General features: G+C 39.8%; 2 protein-coding genes across 4 annotated transcripts in view; one reads left to right on the top strand and one right to left on the bottom strand.

Annotated features, from left to right (window-relative positions):
* The window catches only part of HIPK3 (homeodomain interacting protein kinase 3), a 114240-nt gene extending 95801 nt beyond the window's left edge, over positions 1-18439 (bottom strand). For 2 of the 3 annotated variants that reach the window (XM_075048178.1, XM_075048180.1), the window contains exon 1: positions 17684-18439. The gene's annotated coding sequence lies outside the window, so the exon portion shown is untranslated. Of the gene's footprint in view, positions 1-8989; positions 9077-17683 lie in introns of those variants that run through there. The other variant, XM_075048181.1, reaches the window with a different exon arrangement.
* A 110-nt stretch (positions 18440-18549) lies between these two features.
* CSTF3 (cleavage stimulation factor subunit 3) overlaps positions 18550-19282 on the top strand; it is a 50822-nt gene continuing 50089 nt past the window's right edge. Inside the window, exon 1 of the mRNA XM_075048184.1 lies at positions 18550-18795. Within this exon, the coding sequence (XP_074904285.1) occupies positions 18766-18795 (30 nt within the window). The 5' untranslated portion in view covers positions 18550-18765. The remainder of the gene's footprint in view (positions 18796-19282) is intronic.

Raw genomic sequence — 19282 nt, forward strand, 5'->3', positions numbered from 1 at the left:
AAGGCACGACTTCCTTTCCCTTTCTTGCAGCCTGGGGCATGCTCATACTTGGGATGCATAAGGAGAGTTTTCTCTCTCAAGCAATTAAGCACCATGTTTGGCATATGCAAATGAGAGGATAGCATTACCTTTTAATGCAACCTTAATTCAAAATTTTTGCATGCTAAAGTAGTAAGGCACTGGAGTAAAGAAGCTAGCTCAGATAGCAGATCATAATTCAATGTCATTCAATCAATCAATCCTATAATATACCATGCAAGCAACACGCAGGCTTATGAAAATGAAAACAGATTAAATGTACACTAAACCAAAATATTTTCTTAAATCCCAAGCTGCTTAAGATATTAATACCTAGCTAAAAAATGCAAAGATTGTCATCCATAAAAAAATGTCTTGTGACTACAACAAAAAGTGAACTCTGGTGCACCAGCACAGATTTGAATTGCCAATACTATCAGCACATGGATGAACAATACTCTTAACTATATTAAAAGTATCTTTGAAATCAGGTAGAACACAATTATTTCCACAGTTTTATATATACAAAATGCAACTTCTAATTATTAACCAGCAACTATTCATTTGATTAAGTGAAGTAATACAGGCACCGTCCATTCTCTATTTTAAAACTGAATGTATTGAATTGTACATCTTTTTCATAATTCATCTTAATGTTGATGTAATATAGTTTTATTAACATTTGCAGTGTGTTCTTTGATCACACTTGTACTTCAAAGCACTAAATGAATGAATTTTTGGAGCACAGAGCAACCCAAAGTGAATTCAGAGCCAGCAATATGGCTCTACCACTTAGTTTATACAAACCTGAAATTTAAAATTCAGGTTCAAAACCATCTATTCCAGGATTATGACTTTTGAAAGGAAAAGTTGGGAGGGGAAGAAAATTTACAAAAGACATATTGTTGAAAGGCTCACTCAGTGATATCTGTATTCTATTAACAAAGCCTACTTTTAATTCAGAACCCCCCTATATATCAAATAACTTACCATATTTAGGGTATACAATTTTATTCCTGTAAAAATGTATTTACATGAACAATTTTTAGTCACCTGAATAATCATTGCCTAAGAATTCCCAGTGTAATCTTCTGGGATTAAGAGTTTGCAGAATCAGACCAAAAAACCCAACCCAAAAAAACATGGCATTGTAGTGGTTAAAAACTATACTACTCCATGGAGTTTGGGGGATAAAGTAGTGCTTTTATGAAGACACTCACTCCCAGAGATATCCAGTATGAGAAAGTGTGTGAAAGCTACAATGATATAGACCTAGAAACTAAAGCAGTTAGCCAGACATCCAAAAGATCTCAAAATAATAATAAGTTAGTTTAAATTCCAGTCTTTGTGTTTTTAAAGTTCACTTCTTTGTTCTCTTTTCTAAAAGAGTTGCTAAAAAACCCAATCAAACTGAACTTACAATGTATTTTTCAAGAACAGCAAGATTTAGGGAAAAAAAAAAAACAACTGCTGTGAAACTTTGAAGAGAGCCTTAAGACTTGTCACTTTTGATCAGAAGGCATTGCAACCTTTCCCTTCTGTGTCTTGTAGAGATTTAAATGGGAGATAGAATCATCTTGGTCCTCTTGCCCACCCCCCTTCTGGCAACATTTGTCCCCAGGTGTACACACATAGCAGGAGAAATTAATACACTTTTTCTTGCCTACTTGTTCTACAGAGGGTACACAATGCTCCTGGTAGCTCTTACACCATCTGATGCCCAAAAGCCAGCAAAGTCTGACCTCTCATCAAAAGCAGCGTTCCAAATCCATTTTTTCTTTCTGTTAAGCTACATCTGCACATTGGCAAAAAATGTTTGCCTTTGTACAGCATCTTTTTTTCAAAGCCTGCAAATAATGTTTCAAACAAACACTCACGTATTTTAGTAGACAGAATTTGGCTGAGAAGCACAGTGTAGAGAAATCCAGCCCTGCCCTGCTTGTGCCAATGTGAACCTGATCACCAGTTCTTTGAAGTGAATAGTGAAGTCTCAAGTGTCCACTATACCTCTGTAAAAAGAGTACTTATTATACAGGTTAATTAATAGCCTTGTTTTATGGATACTGGAAATAAGAGTAGTACCTCACTTCCTATTCTGTTTGGGTTCCATCCTATGCCCAGTCACCTCAGCATGACAGTCTTCATCTAGTCAAGTAAATGATAGGACTAACGTTTGTCACCTGCAGTTTCTTTTTCCACCCCCTCCAGAGGAGGAAAAGTTAACCTTAAAATAATTCCTCTTGCACTTGAGAGAGCAAGTGGTTAGCTTTGTGTTAGTTCTTCGTTACTGTGAGAATTAATTCCACTGGCAAGCAGCAGCCCCCCTGTTGTCAAGTGACTGTAAGTGATACATAGTAAGTGATACACAGAATGTAAGTAGTGGTCTACATCCAGAACTGCGCTACTGCAACGAAAGGTATTACACCAAAGATTAACCTAAGCTGTGCAATTTTGCATGTTAGCATGGCTCTGGAGCCTGTAACTCCTAGTCACCATTAATAGATGTATGATGCAGTACACCCAGGATGTGTATTTGCTCATTAGACTTTCTTCAGGAATGAAGTATCATTGATTATATGAGCTAACCCTCCCCACAAAAACCTTTACAGTTTCCTCTCACCATGACACAGCTCACCAGATAGCTACTACACATAGAATTTTCAGCAGCTGACTAGTATAACACCCGCTCTATACGAACACATGTGACCATTCTGAATCCCTCCTGAGAACCATGACATAGTGGCCACATGGCTTTTGTGAGTGCTCTGCTCTCAGTCCAGCCAAGCCCACCTACAATGCAGCAAGCAGCAAAGCCCTGCTAAGAAACTAGCACAGAAAAAGGATTTTTCTGAAAGAAGTCTTGGTCACTTACGAAGTGTGGCAGAGTAGGGAAAACTTCAAATACTGAAAATGTAATTTCATAGGTATCCTTACTATTGTTAGTACTTAGGACTGTCATTCCCCCCTCCTCATTTTTCCCTCAAGCTCATTTTCTAATTTTTCCTCTTCAGCATTTGTACTTAATTCTATTTCAAGTTGTGTATGTAGGGTTTTAATTATCTTCTATTTTGGGGCAGTATAAGATTCTGAATCATCCCACCTTCTGGGAGATTAGTAAATCCAGTGATTACCAACAAAAACGCTGCTGTATGCCTATTATCCATGTTAATTATTCAATTAAAAAATATGCTGGAGCCATCAGCAGGACACTTCCATTTCACGGTTGAATAGAAGAAAAAAAAAGTCTTTCAAAATTGCTCTAAAGCAATTATTTTAAAACTTGTTTCTCAGAGCTAATCTTTCTCCTGTACCTACAGGCTGGTACAATAAAACCTGTGCATGGAGGTCAATGGATGTAGCAGCCCATGCAGAAATCATTCAGTACAGAGGCTTGTCTTGGACACCCCACTAAGATAAAGCCCTCATTCATACTCATTTTTTTTCTTTCTGCATGTGCTTTGAGTAGAATATATTTTGTTTCTGCCTAACCTTTTTAGACACAAGGATGCTGCCACATATTAGTATCCTGACAGTCTGCTGGTTTCCGTATTTTGAACATACATTTATGATCATGACAAGAAGTTTTAGCCTAATCAAGCTCAGGACCATCAGTAATTCAGAGTCTAGAGTGATTTCTCCTCTTTGTACCACTTCTGTGCTTCAACCTTTATTTTTCTTCCATTTTTTAATCTTGATTTTGCATTTGGAGTGCCTATATGCCATCTTATTGTACGGCTACAGTCTGATACGTGTTGACTGACTAAGCTGGTGAAGAAACCAAGAAGCAGGTGGAAGAGTAGCCTGGGTTGGAGGCCTTTCCTAACAGGCATTTACACTACAGCTAAAACATTCACTGAAATATGCTTCCTCCCAGGTCTTTCAAGCTGGTCTTAAATTAATACATGCCCTCATACATCATCACCATGGCAAATTAAGCTACTCCAAAACTCCTCCAAATCCTACTAACAAAAACCTGGGTGCATTTCAAAGGAGCCTTTCATTTCTGGGATCCGTTGGTGGCACCTGTGGAACAAGTATTAGGCAACACACAGTAGTTTGCCAAAACAAATAATTTTGAAATTAGCTAACCCAACAAGCACCACTACATGAAGTTTTCACATTACCTGTCTGAGGCTGCCATTATCAGAACATTTAGCAACTATAAATAAAGATGCTCTAGAACACAGGATTTGAGCAGAAAATACACCTGGAGGTATACCTGTATTAGGCAACAACTTACAACACTTGCCTGCCTTTTATATTTTCAGAAGGATTTTCAAGAGGACTTTTAAATGGAAGCACCATAGAACAGTGTCTACACATACCCTGCCTCAAGGAAGGATAGGAGCAAATAGCAAATAGTTTTTTCCAAGAGGTGGCATATGCAGGAAGCCTGTCAGTGCCTTGTAATTCCAGTTACAGTCTCTGCCCATCCTACCAGCAAGAGCAACATGGATGTTAACATACAAAATGGGCTCTGGGGAACAGAGCAGAGAGATAGTAGTCAGCTGTACATGATGCAAATGAATGGGTCAGGGATTACTGTTAAAGGGGCCTGTCTTACATATTTGTATACATATTTTTATACATACATATATAAATATACACACATGCTTTAAAATATGAAACAAGGATGAATATATAAACTTCAGACTTTCTATTTTCAGGTGCATTAACATCTGCTGTACAGACACAAAAAGCCAAAAAGGTTAGACAAGCAACTATATGCAACTTATGACTTAATATGAGAGAACTGTGTCTGCTGCCTGTCTCTAGGGACTGTTCTTTCATTTGGGGCTAACTGAAAAGGTTTCTGCTTCCTATCTATTTCTAGCCAAATGTAAAAGCTGTGACTTCAGCAGACCCCTTCAACTATCACAACTGTTTAGAACAACATAGTTGTATCCTTCATTGGGTCACTCCACACCTTCACATGGCTGGCACGAACAAAACACTAGTGCTCCATGGAGAATTTTCTCCATATAAAAAAGAGAAATTACTCTTCCCAGTCCAATCTGGGAATGATTCTGCTCAACCTTCAGTATCAGACTTGACAGGTGAGAAGACTGCCAAATTTGGTAAAGCCACCCACCCATCAGCTTCATGCAGGCTCAGGTCAGCTGATGAGCAGCATTTCTATTCTCTCCTACCCAAAGCAGGGCACAGAAAAGTAACATAAAATCCAAAGATTTAAAAAACCTTTAAGCATTCTTTTTACATTACTATTTCCATCCCCATTTGCTTAACTTAAAAAAAAAAAAAAAAAAGGCAATTTTCAATCCAGAACCACTGTCTATGTGTATGTAGATGCCTGACACACCCCAGTGACTTGTTTTTATGGGAGTTGCGCAGTAGTCCTTGTGTTGCCTCAGTAACAACTCCTACACTAGGATACTTGAGGAAACCAGGGCACGATTTAATGAGTACCATGGCACGTACTCTGTAGTCCTAAAGCTACTTCAGTAGTGTCTGGGAGGAGGCTGTTTACTTCTTACCTTGGCATTTACAAAGAGACTATGAAGTAGACTCTGTCACCCATGACACGTGCAAATCCTAGTGCTGTGCAGAGCAATGTGACACAGTTACTGGCACAAATTATACCAGAGAAATGACCAGAGTACGTGTATTGGGTTTTGAGGTTTTTTCCTAAATATCTTCTACTTTTTTTTTTTTAAACCCTGTCTGAATGCAATTTATTAAATCAAATGTTCCTTAAGGACAAAAAGACAGAAAAAATGAAATAAAGGGAAAAAAATTAAAAAAAAAAAAAAGAAAGAAAGTCTTATGAGCCGTTAGAGAGAATAGGGAAGATCCTGCAAGGAAAACATCCCAGCTCAGTATCCACTAGACTAGTGAAGTTTTACAGTTCCCAAACAATATTCTGGATTTCATATGCTGACTTGCTCATGGAGCTAGCCTATAGTAATGAAGAACTGGTGAGCTGCAAGCATACCACTGGTAGCAAAAACAGCAATGAAAAAAGCAGGACAGATACTTTATGAATAGCAGAGATGGATGTGACAGGATTCTCAAAAGCTGATAGGGAAAGTTTAAAAGGTAAGCAAGTAAACAAGCTAATATGTCTTCCGCTGGTTCTACCTTTTTGCTCTTTGTAATTGGAACCTTGTTTATAAAAGCTGTTTACTTCTCCCCCTACTCAAACAGCCTGGAGGTGCCATACCAGTCTGGACTGAATCTGAATGCCTTTTTTTTTTTTTTTATCTTTTTGCATTTCTGCTCAGGAAATAGGCAGAGGATGCAGGCCAGAGAGACAATTCAATAATGATTTTGTGATTTTTTCAAAGATAGCCAGTTCCTAAAAGGATCTGAAGGGTCTATAGGTGTCAGAAATACAATTTGCTCTAGAACAACTACAGCACCTCTTCATATTTTTATAGCAATTGTTAGGGACAACATGACATTGTTCTTGCAATTAGGGGACAAATGCAACAGTCTACAGGTTCTGACAGATCTGATGTGCAGAAAACAGCACTGCACTCAGAAAAAGATGGCTACCTCATATATACTATAACCTCATTTTACACCCAAAGCTCTGCAAATTACAAGTGATTCCTTAAAGTGGTCCACTAGTAAGATCTTTGTGATTAACTTCTCTATGATCAGAATTTAATCCAAAGACAAGGACAATCTAAGGGGAAGAAATAAGGATCCAACAGTCAATGTGAAATGATAACCATGTGGAAAGCACAAACTCTCCAGGTGGCATGTTTGGACTTTTTCTTCCTTGAGTAATGGTGACCCCAGGTCTGGCTGTTGTTTATTTTTATAGTATTTTTCAAATTACACTCCAATTTTAAGCATTCATTAATCTTTAGAGATGGATTTGACTGTAAATTTCAGTGCTGGTTCAAGAGTGCCTACAGTTTGAAGGAGGGAATCCTTTTCTTACAGAGAGACAGGCTTTGACACATTGAAGATTTTAGCTTTGTATGTTACATTTTTTTATTTACAAAATTACTCTTTCCTTACTCTGTCTTCCCTGGAGCTCTTGCTATCTGCCTTTGCTTATGGCAGATTTAATTCTTACACATTTTAACACTGCATTCTAAACACTATTTCAGACAATTTTTTCAGTATGTGCCCTTTTTTAATAGAAACAAACTGCATTAGTCCTTAAAAAGAACTACACATAAGGCCAACTAATGAGATCTCCTCTTTACCCCCAGTAAAAAATCTGGACAACTCCTATAAAGGATATTCTATAGTTATTTACAAGTACTGATCACAGAAAACTAACACAAACTTTTCTCTGAATTTTATCATTTTACAAGTGCCTAAAGTATTCCCTTACCTTTTTAATTCTCAGAATATAATGGGAAAATGTATTTACTCAAAATCTTTCTAAAATACAAAAGAAATTACTTTAATTGAATCCTATATATCCAGATAATTATTAGGAATAATATTTTTTCTGAATTCACAAAAATAAAAGGTAAAATAGTTTCTCTCAAAGTAGTTGCTTATGTTTCATTCCTCTTTCTCACATTATTGGAATCTCAGTCATTTGTTGTTCACTGTCACTCAGATGTTTTACTGAAATAGATGGCAATGCTACCAGAAAGCTCTGTCAGATAGCTCTGAGACAACATGCTATATCACCTTAGATGTACGTAACTTACTTCCCACATTTGGTTAACAACAGTTCCGTTTGTTTTCTAGAACCCTATGTCAAGTAACCAAAATGCGAGGAAAATGTAGAAGCAATCCCCTGAGTATACAGAAACCACAGCATCAGCCCAAACAGCTCCTAAGGCCTGTCTGAACTAAAATGTATTTTAACATTATGAAATATTTTAAACAGATTTAGAAAAAAAATAAATCTGTATTTCCAGATCCAGGACTGAAATTGCCTTTTCACCCAGACACCTTATATCTGGGTTTTATAAATGCCTTTATGTTGTTACCGTCATGTGCTATATGTCCTCCTTTTTAATATGAGTTAAATACAAAAATCAGAACAAATGAAATGCAGCTAGGAAAGAGAAACTGCAGTTGTTTCCTCAATTTTAAATATGCACGTAGATATACTTAGAGCATTTTAAAAAGTTGTATAGACATTTAAAATGTATTTAATCTAACTAGTTCTCTCAGATAGCAATGCTTCTGTTTGAGTATTAGTGACAGATGCTGTAACTTTTAAGTACAAAGGAGAGGGATAAAACAAGCCTTAACAGTTTTTAATCCCTAGTATTCTTCTGAGGGCTTTGAAAGAATGAGTAAATATAGTTTCAAAATTTATCACGATTGTAAAGGTCGTTTACCACTGTATTTAAAACACTGGCATTTTTCTTCATTACTTCTTCGTATTAACTTAGATTTCTCACAGCATTCTCACTTTTCTGGTGCATACAGCAGTGTATTCCCCTACAGACTTGAATATGTTCAGAAAATAAAAGATATGTAATGATTTGATAAATAGCTTAGGCATGGTTCTTTATCACTGATAGCTAGTATGAAGAACTAGCTTCTGCGAGAAAAATGCAAAAAAGATTATGAATTTTTAAACATATGAATTCTCAAAGCAAACCTGAAAAGGAGAGTAGCAAAAGGAAGGAATAGGATTCATTATGAAAACCAGCAGATAATTGTAACAAAAGCATATTATAAAAATGAGTCATACAGCAAAAGAAGAAACAAAAAGCAAAGTGGGAGGACAAAGATACCACTGAAAAAAGCACATTGAGCTAGATAACATACACAATGCATTAAGTCTTTTAAGTACTCTAATGCAACCAGCCAAACCTGCTGTCTTTCAGCTTTTCTAAACACAATTACATCCTTTGATGAGCAAATGACTTATGAGACACTATTAGGTGCCACCCTTCAGTCTATCACATATGCATACTGTCATCAGTTAGCTTATCATACTCCCTAAACATTTGTCTTCAGTGTGTGAGTCAAGAAGTTATCACATGCTTTTCAACAAGATTTTTATATTCCTCCATAATACCATGCCATTGAGTTTCCATGCTGCTGCCATGCCCTTGATCTCACCAGCACGTAGACAAATAGAGATGCCTGGCTCTGTGTTCCGAGACATATAGCACCACAGCATACTACGTTATTTCTTGCCTGCATGCAAAAGAAATTAAGGGATAACTTTTCTGTTCATCTCGGGAATTACAGGATAAAGGAGGCCCCCAAAATTAATTTCTTAGTAGTAACAAAGTTAATGTAGCGGTAGTCTGTTACACGACATAAAAATAGATTCTGTTCTCCCTAATTACTAGGATAGAGACTTGTTGCTCTTTAGGCATGCAACATTTCCGCAAGGAGATAGCAATGGAAGTTTCAGAAACTGTTTTAGAGCTGAAGTCCACAAAAGCATTAGCAGCAGCAACTTTGTCAGATTGCATTGACACAGATCCATGGACTGAACTAGTTCTGTTCTGAGAGGTCAGTGATTCTTACATAGGCTGTATTTCATTCAGGAACACGAGCACATAATGCAGAAAGCACATTCTGATGTTTAACCCACAGTAGGTCCAGTGGTTTTTATATGCATACAGCTTTGTGAGAAGGTCCCCTGGTACTTTTAGCATCCAAACAATAGCCCAAAGGCATGTTTCTACCATTCTGTGAAAACAATTAATGCTAAATTGTTTCAGATCTGCTGGCAATATGTTTGTAACTGGGAAAGCTACAGTTGTTGCAATGGGCACTGGATTTACAAGGTAATTAGTATTGACAATATTCCCAAACCTGCTGTCATGTCTGAGTGGATGACATTTCCAAACTGCTGAGATACTTACATCCTTCCGTGCTCATAATTTCTAACAAATTACAGAAATAAAAAGGAAAGTTGCAAGTTGTGGAATTCCTTCATTTTTGATCAAGTTTGCATTGAAATTCTGTTTTTCATACAGTGGAATGGCTGCATACTTCTGATAAACAGCAGCTCTTGTTCTGTTGCTTCAAAGAACAAAACCAGGACAGCTACCACAAGAACAGTGGCCATGGAAAGAACAAATGATGAGAAATAAAGGCAGGTCATTTCTGGTCAAGGAGCAAACAAATATAATGAAAATCCATGGCGCACTCATTTTTGTGTTAAATCATTGCAGGATCATTATGGTTTGGGTAATTTTACATATACATACATGCATATGCAACTGAAATTATAGTAATATCAGAAGAACTGCTTCGTGGCCTGTCTTGTAGTTCACCATTGAGGGTTTTAACTGCTTCGCTGTATAGCAATAGCAATTCACAAACAGTATGTGATAATGTGTACCATAATCAGGAAGGAATTTTCCCCAGGAATTGTCCCCAGACAGTCTTTGGAAAGTTACTACTTGGAACAAGAGCTACTATATAAGAATGACATTGCCTTTTTTGCCTCGTTGCCCTCCGTAGGCTAATAAAATGAAATGACTGTTCCAGAGTAAACACTCGTCCATGTATCATTACTTAAAAACTGTAAAAATAACACACAGAAAAAAATAACAACTGCATGAATGTAACATGAAATTATCTGTAATGTAAGATTTAAGTACAATCAATATGTAATTAGACCTGCCTGGAAGAGGCAATACTTTTCACACTGTTGACCTGAAGGATATTTTTTCTTATATTTAGGCCGAGACATTTCCTTTAACTGAGATTTCAAAGTGCAGTGATATGCTATTTCAGAAATACAAAACCAAAGCAAATTCTACTATAGCATGTGGTGGTTGAGCTGAGGTATCATGACTGAGGTTCAAATGCAGTTAACGTCACTGCTAACTACAAACTTAGCTAATAAAGAGAATGTAAAAGCACCTCCTTAGCTTTGTGTCCCTATTAATTTAGTAAAAAATAGTACACACTAACACTTGGAATCAGTTTTTACTAGAGAACATGGCTCTGTTAACATGAAGCCCAACTTCTTATGGAAAAGGACCCTGGCATTGTCAGTTAACATTAAGTGCAAATTTAACTGCCTGCTTGTCTGATCTGATCACCATGGTACCCAGATGCTTTATAGATAAATATGAAAACATAATCCTTAATTCACACAGCACGCAATTTGCCAAGGTAAATTTATACAGGGATAAACTCAAAAGGAGCTGTTATTTTGAGTGCAGCGTGCAGGTCTAAGTCTGGACTAGGTAACACCACCAATATTGGAGATTTGCACAGAGGTCAGAAACATTAGTTATTTCTTCAAAACAGACTTTGATAACCATAAATTCTGGCAATAGCTACATTAGAGACAGAAGTGTAGCTTAAGGTGGGACACACAGGACAGTCACAATAGGTTCTGAAGGTAAACTGAGGCAAGGAATATTTTGTGGATCAAGCTGTACACCATGAATGTGGAAGGAGGGGGTGATTGCTATTCCAGCACCAGGAGGGTACTGGCATTTCCAAGATTCATAATTCAAGCTTGCCTAAAATAAGGAGATTAAAACAACCCTAAACTTTGGTTTCTTTCACATTGCTTCCAGGTTTCTGAGAGTTTGCCATGTACTTGGATCACACAAACAAGCTTTGTTTTGTAATAGAAGGAAACTAACTTAGAAGAAAGAAGAGTGATTGATTCTTATGTAAACCCTTGTTTCCTGGAGCCGAGCTTTTAAGTAAAGCATCAAATATTATAGTCGCATAGCAACCTCCCCACCCCCATTACAGGTGGACTGGTTGGCCAGTTGCACCTTTTGTGTTTCTCTAGGCTGCACAAACACAGCACTTGAATAGGTAGGATTTATGTCAGCATGGTGAACTTACTAGTTTGTGGACAACTTGTATTTAAGAAAACAGGAGTTCTACCCAAAATAGCCTGAGGTGGAAACCTGTGACGTTCTGTGTTTATGTATTCTAATATATTATGAAAATGAATAGCATCTAATGTCTTATAAATTTACTTTACCCTCATCTTATAATTGCATTATTCAGCCAAGTAGAAGGCAATTCAGTGCAAGCAACACTATGCTTAGATAGTCAATTTTTATTTGCTGTTAATCACTAACATTTTTGGAAGCACTCCGGTATTATATCAGATAATCACAATTAACACTAAATTTTGTATCACTGATCCTAAGTGAGAAATAACTGCAATCAACACTATGTTTTTAAAAGGCTTTGTCTATGTATTTATAGCCAGAATAAGCATACACTATAAAACAACTGAGGCTGAATACTGGTATGCAAAAGTGTGCAACACCGATTACAAATAAGTATGTTCTGCCCCACCTCACTTTGTTCTCCTTTTTATTTGTTGCATGATGACTGCTATGCTAAATACTAGCAAGTTCCCTCTTTGATTTCAGATCATCCTTTGATGCCTCTATTTTCCTTCCATATGCTTCTACTTTCTGTGCTTATTATTACCTTTGAGTATTAATACCCTTAAAACCGGGATGCGCATGACTTTTTCCTGAAATACAGTAAAGTTAAAATACTTCAAAAATGATTCATCATTGTAAGCTGTGACTCACAGTAGGATTCATAGAAAGCCGCTTCTGATGTCAAATAGTAATGTGGCAGGAAAAAGTCCTGTAATCTAGACATAAAAAGACCTGAAGTTACTGCCATGCCATTTTCTCTGTTGGGCAGCTGCCAGGTACGTGCTGCTTGTCCCCTCGCTACACTTCCAGCCGAGACAGAGTGGTGTTTGTCTGCCACCTCCCGGGTGAGTCACAGTGCTGGGGACACAGAGTGGTCACAAGCCAACAGGGACAAGCCGCAAAAAGAGATCCAGCCATGGTAGTGGTCATTAAACACATTTTTAACTAGGTTACAAAGTCAAACACTCAAAAATTTGAGAACACCGCGATTAGTGAACTGTGCTGCTGCATACATTACTTCATCTTTATCCCTCTAGCTGCAAGGCTTGTTTTGGACTCCACTTTAAGACAGTACACAAACAGCATTATTCAGTTGGGGTTTTTTTGTTGGTTTGTTTTTTCGTTTGTTTGTGTGGCATTTTTTATCTGGGTTGGTTGGTGGTTTGTTTTTTTTTTAAACTTTGTTCTGCAGTTTAAGTTTTTCTAGATTTCTTTGGGTTTTCTGCCTGGAAATTTTGTCCAGGCAGAACTGGAGAATGTTAGTCTCTCTCTGATTTTCAGACACTTGGACACTGTTGCAGCCTGGCGGTAGGCATGCAAGAATGCCATAGGAATGGCTGCTGGACATGCAAGACTGACTGTGCACGTAGTGGAGAACTGATCTGCATGCATACTATACACCCAAAGCATTCATAACACGTAGAACTCGCTGTATGTAGACTATAAATGGTACATCCATAAATATCTGTCCACAAATCTTAAGAAAAAAATGTAACCCTGCCTCTGAGGATATCCAGCTGTTGGCTTTAACAACTTTCAGCACTATTTTCACTGCTTAATGTTGCATCATTAAAATACAGTTTTAAACAGAGATCCAGCTTCAGATTTCATTTCATTAAGGTAAATTTTCCAAAGAATCCACAAGGTAATATAAATAAACATTGATGAATACTAATACTGATCCACAACACCAAGTAGTGTTATAGAAAGAGAACAACTACTTATACTGGGAAAGAACGCTGGAGTAAAAACAGAACAAGATTTAGAAAATGATTGCTTGGTCTACGTGTGGCTTATACTTTTCTTGGAAAGCTGAACACCTGCTGACAAAAAATAAATGAGGCAAAACTGTGTTGAATAACATTAAATGATGTCCAGTTCAAACAAATGAATTGATGTTGAGGAGGCTAGAATTCAATTCATAATTTTAACATCTTATTACACTATTAAAATATATTGCTGCAACTATGCAATCCACTACAATTCTTTTCTACTATTCACTAATCCATTCACTTTATATGCTACATTTCTAGATTAGTTTCACTCCTTAAATACATTAATTTTAAAACCTGACAAATTTCTCTCTATTCTCCAAAAAAAAAACCTTCCTTTCATTGCATTGCACCCATATCATTTGCCACTGCACGTCACTTATTCCCTTCTTTTTAATTTCATAACAGACTGTGATCATGAAGCCAAATTCACTGGGTAACATGGGACACAGAATTTCATCCTTTGCTCTTCCTGTCATAACTTATGTTTCTCTTCCTGTAATCTAGACATAAGACACTTTTCATGACACATGACCCTCTCTGCACTTTCCATATTATAAACCTCTACTGGGATGATCACCACCAGCACCTCAGACACTGGTAGCTGGAACAACGCACACAGTGTATGCCTACCGTGCCTTTCTTGCGCAGATTGCCTACAGCAGTCAAATGGGAAAGATGACAACAGAAGCATGAATTGGAAACAAGGCAGAACTAGAACGAAATAAGACAGCTCCTCCCCAACTGCTAATGATAAACGAGACCACTACTGGATCCAGCAACATAGAAGCAGCAACAGATCCAATATGCAGGCTGCATCATTTTGACATATTAAGGTCTTCTGTATTCCAAACCCCATAGTGCATGTATCAGTCTGACTGAGTCTCACATAATGAGCAAGCAGCTCACTGCTCCAGTCTCCTACTTCAGCACCTGTAAATCATATATTTAGAGCAAAGAAAGGCTCTCTGTAGCACTGTGCTACAAGTGACACAGTGATCAGAGTGAGAAAATGCTCAGAAATAAAATAATTTCAGAGAATATTACTCAGACAACAGATCTGATGCCACAGCTCCTACCAGTCACATACCCATGCAAACAGTTTCACACACTGACATTCCTGTCAGCTGAAAGATCCTTACAGGATACCATTTTCAGCTAAGCACTATTGCCTTCTCTTCCTCACCACCCAAATCCCCCCAGCTGCTTGCTTCACTCTTCACTACAAATTCCAGCAGTACCAGTGCAGAGCCCAAGAAAACAAACTCAGCAAAGCTTGTTAGCTGGGGTTTTGCTTCCTTCCTCATCTTTGCCATTGATGCAACCAATTAGCAAGACACACCTCACTCTAAACCAGATGTCAAATGGGGAGCAAAACCAGCCTGGCAGAAAATGAATTTAATTCTTAATTATGGCCTATGGGAATAGAAATTTAGACTACCTTCTTTTTTTAGTACACAGAATTCCCATGGTGATGTCAATTTAGAATACAAAAGGACAGATTATGGGCTCTATAGGGGTACTCAAGTACTGCAAAACTCTCAGCTGAGGAAACAACAGGGCCCACGATCACCCTGGCCAATAGCAAGACAGCGTTTCTCAGTTTTCAGGTCAACCTCTCTTCACCCCACCTATGCTGAAATCCATCTCGGAGGAGGGGTGACACAGCCTCCAATAATACTATGATGAAGTGGGGAGGACAATTCCCAGCATCCTCTGCATTCAAAGGTAGCTTGAGATTCAGCATTAACACATAGAAATTAATACGGCAGTTCAAATCAAAGAGCTGTAAACATTCTCTCTAGCATTGAGTAGACATAATTATATCTGTGACTGAATTCTTTTGAAAAAAAGTTCCTGAACAATATTTTTAGTGGTCATAGAGTTGCACTAAAAAGGTTGCACAAAACCTGCAATTTCATAACTAGTATTAAAAAATAATCTGCTGTGGCAGCTAAAATCACTTGGAAGACAGATACATCAGCTGTATTTGATAACCACTGCCCCAACTCTGTGAAAGCACTTTCCTTTCAAGTTTGTTCCACTTTACAGTTTGGCAAGATCTTGGCAGGCTTTAAGGTTCAATATTCTATTTGTTTTAAGATCTCATTTTCTTCCAGTTTTTTTTTTTTAAGTGACAAAATTTTTTTCTATTTTTTTCCAAGCAGAAATATTTAAGTACCACTGAACTGTAGGTATAGTAGTCTTCAATTCATGTTCAGTTTCAGATTTGTTTTCAATTTCTGCAATACTCACAGAGCAATATAATCCACAACAGTTTACTTGTTAACTCATAGCTTGCCATTAAGTTTCATGTCAATTACTGAACTAAGCATGAATCACTACAGCATAGTACATATTAGCAATGTCCTGTTGCTTTGATATCACAAATCATCTGAAAATTAAAGTGCAGCCTTCCCAAGCAGACAGGCCTCTAATCATGTCTTCACTGCTCCAGTTACCTCGGGCTAGAAGCCTTGAGCAACTCCACTGGAGATGATGCAGCTTCAGAAGGAAGGGAAAGAACAGCCACGTTCTACAACAGCATTTGAGCTACGCAGAAAGAATTAGCACCTAAGTAGTTGTAGTAAGCTTAGCTGCTGCATCACCATTATTTGCTCTCATACTGTCAACAAGAAAGCTCCAAATCAGCCTTTCAAATGGGTTGACTAACAAACTTACAACATTACTGAACTCAAGCCAGTGGACTTTTGTATGAGGCCCAAATTCAAGTTACAGTGCAGCAAAACTTGAGTTAAGCTAACACTTCCATATGTAAACTCTAAATTCAAGACAAGGACACATTTTCAAAGTTACTTTGAAATATAACCTATTATTTCCACACAGGTTTTGTAAGTAACACTGCCCCTAGTGAGATTCACACCAAAACATAAACACCTTCATTACCACACAGCTGTGAAAAAGTTCACATTTAACTGCAAAACAAGGCAAGCTACTAGGGCTGAAGTGGTAAGGTACAACATATCAATAAGAATTTAAAATTTAGTTTTCTTTCTGTATGTTAGTGCTTCTTTTAATTTTCTCCAAATAACACATTAGAGTTAAGACCATGTATTAGAGCTGCTGTTCATTCAAACTATCAGAGCAACACCTGACAGAAAGGGAATAGGCACTACTTGTATTTACAGCAGCTGGTCTTTTGCCCAAGGTCTGTTCTATGCATGGAATTACAGAAATCAAGAACACCAGTTTAAGAGACAGCATCTTATTTTATTACGTGGGGTGAGGGGCTATAGGAGGTAAGGAGCAAAAGTCTTAATGACATTAGGCATCACTTATTTTGCTCTTTACTAACTCATTCTATTGGACAAGCAAGATGTCATTGATGCTGTCATCATTCAAAACCACGTTTATCAATTTATGAAACTGAAGGCAGCAATCCCAAAACCATAAGCAGCTAAAATTAGATTAGAAATACACTTCAACAAAAAAACCAAAGAACTAGAACAAAATTTCAGCCAGGCCACTAAGATAGCTGACACTGTAGACATGAAGTAACACGTGTATTATCTAATTAGAAGTTTCACCAGTGTTGCTTTAAGCAATGTACAAGGAATTGGTTCCTAGACGGGAAATGGAAAAACATTACACTGATGAATTGCAAATGCAGATTTTTTTGAAAGAAATTGTATTTACATATCAAGTATTTTCAAAATGGAGTCTGTTGTAACATGGAAGAAATAGCCCATAAGAAATAACAAATTAGCCTTATAGCATAGAATCACTATTCTTTAAGAAATCGGAGAACAGGACAGCGTATCTACCAACACAAATTGATAGGTATGTTTGTATTTCACTTCTGAAGAATAACAATCAAAATTCTTCAATGCTGAGAAGTAAAATACTACTCCATAGATTGGTCAAGTGTTTACTATCTGCTCCCTTTTTTGGCAGGGGTCAAGCTTCAGAAGAAAAGACTGCATATTATGCTTTTCTTATGTCCTCTTTCCACACATTACGGTGGTTTAAGAAGGTGACTTTTGGAAGATGAAGCAGAAAGGAACCCAAAGAGTGCTAGTATGAAGTTACTTCAAGTATTTCTGCATACGTATGACTGTATTATACAATTTTAAGAACACTTACACTGCTGTTGCGAAGGCAGCTAAGTCAGCTTTCACCTTGGTATCTGTCAAGCCTCCTTTAATGAATTTGTTTCATATAGCAGTTTCTCTGCAGTGGCTGGTTCAAAGCCCTTCTCTCACGAACGGACTGGTGATTACTTTGTATATAAAGTTAAGCAGATTTAGGGGGAACTGCCTCCTGTGTCCTTGAGGTCTTTTGAGACAGTGACCTCTTAGCCTGTCTTGTGAGCTTGCTTCCTTGATTAACAAGAGCTCTTGTGAGGTGGAAGGGATGGGTCTGCTGCTAGCAGACATTGCTGACGCTTCCTCACCAAGGGCAGAGTGTCGGCTTGCTGCAAAGAAGTGACTGTTCAAGAGGCAACGCTTCATTAAGGAAATAGGCCATGATGAGCCTGCAGGGCCAGGGCTACAGGTCACCAAAACCTCCTAGTTTCTGCCCGCTGTCCTTCAGAGTTTCAACAACAAGCTGTCCGCCAGGAAACGGGGACCGAGCGACGGGAGAGAAGGCCCACACTGCGACCCTTACGAGCGCCATGACTACGGCTACGACGGCCCCCAGGGCTCTACTTGGCCGCCCTTCAGGGAGCGCCTCGCTCGCGGCTCCGGGGCGGGCCCCAGCGCTTCACCCTGCCCCTACGCGGCGGGAGACAGGCCTGCCGCCCGCAACATCGGGGAGCAAGGCCGGGCCGGGCCGGGCCCCGCCGCGGGTGCCGGGCCGACGCGCCCCCTTCGCCATCGCAGCCTCCCTCAGGGACGCGCTCACTGACCACTTCCGCCGCGCGCCGCCGTGACGCACTTCCCCCCGCGCGCCGCCACACGGCGGCGGCTCCAGCACCGCCCCCGGCTTTTCCCAGCGTCCCCCGCGCGGCGCGGCGCGGCGCCGCTCCTCCTCCCGCCCCCGCTGAAAGCCGGACCGGAGGGGCCGAGCCGCCATTTTGTTGCTAGCGCTGCTGGAACTCCGGGCCGCAGCGGTTGGCGCCACCGGTGGAGCTGCCCGCGGCGGCGGCAGCAGCGCCGGGCGCTTTTTAAAGGGTTTTTAATCTGTTTGGGGTCTCTGTGCCCCAGCCCCTGTTTTAACACGCCATGTCCGGAGAGGGAGCGGCCGCCGACCAGGTGAGCAGGAGGAGGGCTAGGTCGCAGGCCGCTCCCTCAGGGGAATAGCGGGGGCTAGGGCCGCCGCGGCGGGGGGGCGGCCCCGTCCAGGGCTTGGCCGCTGGTGGCGGCGCCAGGCAGGCCCCGGCGGGGCGGCGGGGCCGAGCGTAGGGCGCAGTGTGCGGGGCCGGCCGCCGCCCGGAGCTGCCGTCGGGCTGGCGGCCGCGCCGCGGGCTGCCTCGGGGGCTGAGGGGAGCGGGGCCGGGGTGCGGGAGCGCGGCCCTTGCCTCTTCCCTTCGTCCGTAAGCCCCGGCGGTCTCCTCGGCGGCGCGGTCGGCGAAGGGCTCCCCTCCCCCGCCGCACACACCCATTTTGAGGAACGCGAGTTTATGCCGTCAGCGAAGCGTTGCGCGGGGGGAACGACGGGGGTGAGCGGAGGCGCTCCCGCTGTCCGCTCGCGGTAAAACCGGTAATGCTCTGAAAACTATGTCTGTCTCAGCCTTCGCCT

Source organism: Buteo buteo, chromosome 16 (assembly GCF_964188355.1).
Source record: "Buteo buteo chromosome 16, bButBut1.hap1.1, whole genome shotgun sequence".
NCBI classification, from domain to species: Eukaryota; Metazoa; Chordata; class Aves; order Accipitriformes; family Accipitridae; genus Buteo; species Buteo buteo.